The 4127-nt window shown below is 37.8% G+C and overlaps 1 protein-coding gene across 1 annotated transcript; it reads left to right on the top strand.

Annotated features, from left to right (window-relative positions):
- The first annotated feature begins 899 nt into the window (after positions 1-899).
- LOC311496907 (uncharacterized protein) lies at positions 900-3899 on the top strand. Its single transcript, XM_084556940.1, has 4 exons — positions 900-1187; positions 1283-1364; positions 1614-1671; positions 3613-3899. The coding sequence occupies exons 1-4, from the start codon at positions 929-931 to the stop codon at positions 3667-3669; spliced, it is 456 nt and encodes a 151-aa protein (XP_084413066.1). The 5' UTR covers positions 900-928; the 3' UTR covers positions 3670-3899.
- Positions 3900-4127: the final 228 nt, after the last annotated feature.

Raw genomic sequence — 4127 nt, forward strand, 5'->3', positions numbered from 1 at the left:
CGCACACACACACACACACACACATACATACAGGTAACGTAGGTCAGCAGGGGACAGACGCATCATCACAGCGCTGCGCCTCCGCTGACACATCCACAGGTGGAACAGTACTGTCTGACAAAAAGCAGCTGTAGTCTGATTTTTTCTTTCCTTATCCGGAGAAATTCTTAAAGTAACGGATTACTTTTAAAAAAAAAAAGAACGAAGTTACTGATTACTTAACGCACAAAACTAACGCGTTACGTTACAAGTTACACGGAAAAAGTAATTAGAGTACTCTAACGCGTTACTTTGTTACTTTGTAACGTGTTACCCACAACACTGCACTGACACATCAGTCTACATTTTCTATCACTGGTTTAACTGAAATAACTGGAATCATTCAGTTACTGTGTTCTAAGACTCAGCAGTCATCACTGTGTTGTGTTCTTTCAGGTGCTGTGGGTCAGACTGTGAAACCTGATCGATCTGTGATTTATCCTTTTATAAGAACTTGTGCTGTAGAAGGATCAACTGTCACCCTCCCCTGCACCTTCACACCAGCAACGTCTGCTTATATAAATGGAAGAGAAGTTCAACTGGAGATCATCAGAGTCATCTGGTGTCAGAACCATGAGATCTGTCATGGCATCACCCCGTCTGTGTACGACAGTGATTCAACAAACAACGACCCTCGCTATCAATACCTGGGAGACAAGAAGAGAAACTGCACTTTACAGATCAGAGACATTCAGAAGGAAGACGACGCAACCTTCAGATTCAGAATGGAAGCTAATTATGGTGTAGGACATTTTACTAACAGAACAGGAGTGAGAGTCTCAGTTGAGGGTAAGAACATCATGTCATGATTCTGACACAAATATTAATCATTAATATTAATGAATGTTAAATTAAACTAATGAACACTTTTATTTTAGATGGGACTAAAATGAGAATAAAGAGCTCCAGTAACAACAACACATTCACTAGAGGTCAATCAGTCACACTGCAGTGTACTACAGTCTGTACTTTCAACCAACTGGAGGTCACCTGGTTCAGAGATGGACACGCCCTCTCAGAGTCTGGCCCCGCCCTCCAACTCAGCTACCTGACCTCAAAGGATTCTGGGAACTACGCCTGTGCTCTGAAGAACAACACGGAGACACGGTCTCTGCAGTACAGCCTGCAGGTGGAGGAACCAGAGGAAGGTTGGTTTGATCAGATTTATCTTTCAGTGAATCACTGTAATATCTGCAGAGCAACATCTTTATTGTCTGTATCTAACAAATCTTCTTCAAAATAGACAAAGTGAGAGTGGTCCGTCTGGTTCTGTTCAGTGTGTTGACTGTGTTCTTCATCATCGTGTCATCCATCATCATCAAAAGGTAATTTCCTTCCACACATCATTCAGTTTCTCTGTCTGTCTCAATACAAGTGTTATAGAGTTCATCACAGTCAGCACTGCATTAATTAAACTATATATTTTTCTATAAACTGTATTTCACTGACATATTCTGTTATAAAGTAGAATCAAACAATAACTCTTAAAACAAACTTCTGTTCTTATAAAGAAATGTCTCAGTTATTAAAAGTCATGTTTCCTCCTCTAACTGTTCTTCTGGTTGTCTTCATAGGACATGTTGTCTGAAGGACAGGAGCAGGTCAGCAGCTGAGAGACATTTGGAAGTACAGGTGAGTAACACACTCACATAGACATGAATTAAAAAACACTACACCACCTTAACACCACCTTATTTGGTGGTGTTAAGGTGGAGGTTTTCACTCAGCCAATCAGAGAAGATCAATGAAACGTTCTCATGTGATCTGCATGGTCCACCTCTGCATCACAGCTTTATTAGGTACCACGGACAATTGTTCTAATGCTGTCTAATGTGATATTGTATATGTTGACAAGTGTATGAATCAGCACTTATACATGTTTACATTTGTTTGTTTGTTAAAGACAAGAAACCATATATGGTAAATTCATTAATCTTGATTTTCTCTGTGAAAATTAAACATTTACAAACATTTCACAAAAGTAAAAAAGTCTTCTGCCCAACAATAACACTCTAGGGTTGAAATTTAGCATTTCCAAGTATTTCAATGAGTGTCATATAAAGGGATAACACCACCTTAACAGTCTACTTACATTCACCTGCAAACTGAATTAAAAATGAATTGATATGTTCAGTTCACTACTGAGAGGAGAGCCACATCATTTTATTGTTCAACCATAATTATTTAGGGAAGTTAGAGTGGACGACGTCTTTAAGAGGCTGAGAGGAAGTGTCTTTTTGAGAAAGAAGAAATACGTGATCGTTCTCAGTCCGACAGTCTTCAGTCACATATTAAATATGTCCTCTATCTATAAATATGTTCAAAGGAATTGTTGAAATGGAGGATATACTAATAGGCATATGGTTTCTGTGGGTGAGATATTCAGAGTGGACAACAATGTCTATGTTTTCAGGAGTTGGAGTTTGAACATGGTTAGCAAGACGTAGCTTAGCAGCAAGACTTGAAAAAGAGAGAAACAGCTAAGTTATCTAAGATCACTGAATAACGTTTGGACCTTTAACATATAAAACTCAAACAGAAGTGTCTAGGAGTGCTCTTTACACTTAACAGAACAGAGAAGTGACTCTTTCAACACATGTGGCTTCTTACACATCAGTCTTTATGGTCACACCATCAACTAGAGAGATGGATGACGTTTAATGAAGCAGAAGTTTTGAAAATTAATACCATCTTTGTGAAGCTGTTGTCATTTGAACCATAATGTGTTTAGCCATGAAAGTGTATAAATGTATTACAAAGTACTGCAGTTACCTGTAAACCGTGGGTATAAAAAAGGTTGTGGATAAGACCTTAGGTCAGGAGAACCTTAAACTGAGGCTACAAACCAACTCATGAATATTACCTCTGGTTCATGATCACTAGGGTATTTGAGTCAGGTGTGTTCATAAAAGTATAAACTATTAAGTAAACCTTAACAGCTTCCATGAGCTCAGAAGAAGATAAACAATACATCCAATAAATGAAACACATGTGAGGAAACTCAAAGGGAAAGCTAAACAAGACCTAAATAAATTTGACAACATCATGCTTTTGAGTTTTGTGTTTTTATGAATGATCCAATTTGTGTCATGGTTTCCAGTAAGGTGGGACCCAAACACAGGACACAGGGAGACGAGGCAGGAGGACTAAACAAAATGTATTTAATAGAAACTTAGAAAAGGCGCTGCACATGAGGCAGGGTAAGAACGCAAACTCAAATCTGGTAAGAACTAAAACAAAATCTAAGAAACACAAAGAAGAACAAGTACAAGACACACAGGGTCATAGCAGGACAAGGGAAAGAAAGCAGAGAACAGGACAGGGGAAGGATTACAAGTCAGAGGGGTAAGATTACAGACGACATGACAGAGAACAATATACATGTGGCCAGACACAGGTGAGACTAATGAGGGCGGAGCCACAAGGAGAAACCAATGAAATGATCAAAGGGGGAAAACACAGGAAGTAACACTCGACAGGAAACACCAAAGAAGAACTTTACAAAATAAAACAGGAAAGTCAAAACAGAACCATGACAGAATGCTTCCATCTTTTCATCTGTTTGTGTTGTAGCCTCCAGACGTTACAGAGGAGCTGAGACGTCCAGAAGAACGAGACCAGACTGTCTGACATCACGTCTGTCATCCCTAATATATCAGCTGTATAACTCAGCAGTGAGTAGGTCGTAGTTCAAACATTAACCTCTCTGATGTCCTGATTGTTCAATAAGAAAAACACATTGACTTAAAACAGTTTTAGGTTATTTTAAGTCTTTTAACCTTTATTCAAAGTATAAGAATTATTTCAGTTATATTTCATACTTACTGGCTTCATGTGACTTTTACTTTATTTATGATTGTTTTAGTTAATGTAATGAATTTATTGATAAGTAAAATGTTCAATATTAAAATGAGTTGATCTTCCTTTTACTTTGTAAAGATATTTTGTTTCTTATACATATTTAGATTTGATCAAAATAAAATGTGACAAAAAACATAAATGCAGTTGGGTCCATATATATTTGTTCTCGTCCCGTTAACATGTTAGAGTAGTTATATAATGAATATTGACTTTAAGAGAAGACTCAG

The sequence above is a fragment of the Chelon labrosus genome (genome assembly GCF_963514085.1).
Source record: "Chelon labrosus genome assembly, chromosome: 12".
Lineage (NCBI taxonomy): Eukaryota > Metazoa > Chordata > Actinopteri > Mugiliformes > Mugilidae > Chelon > Chelon labrosus.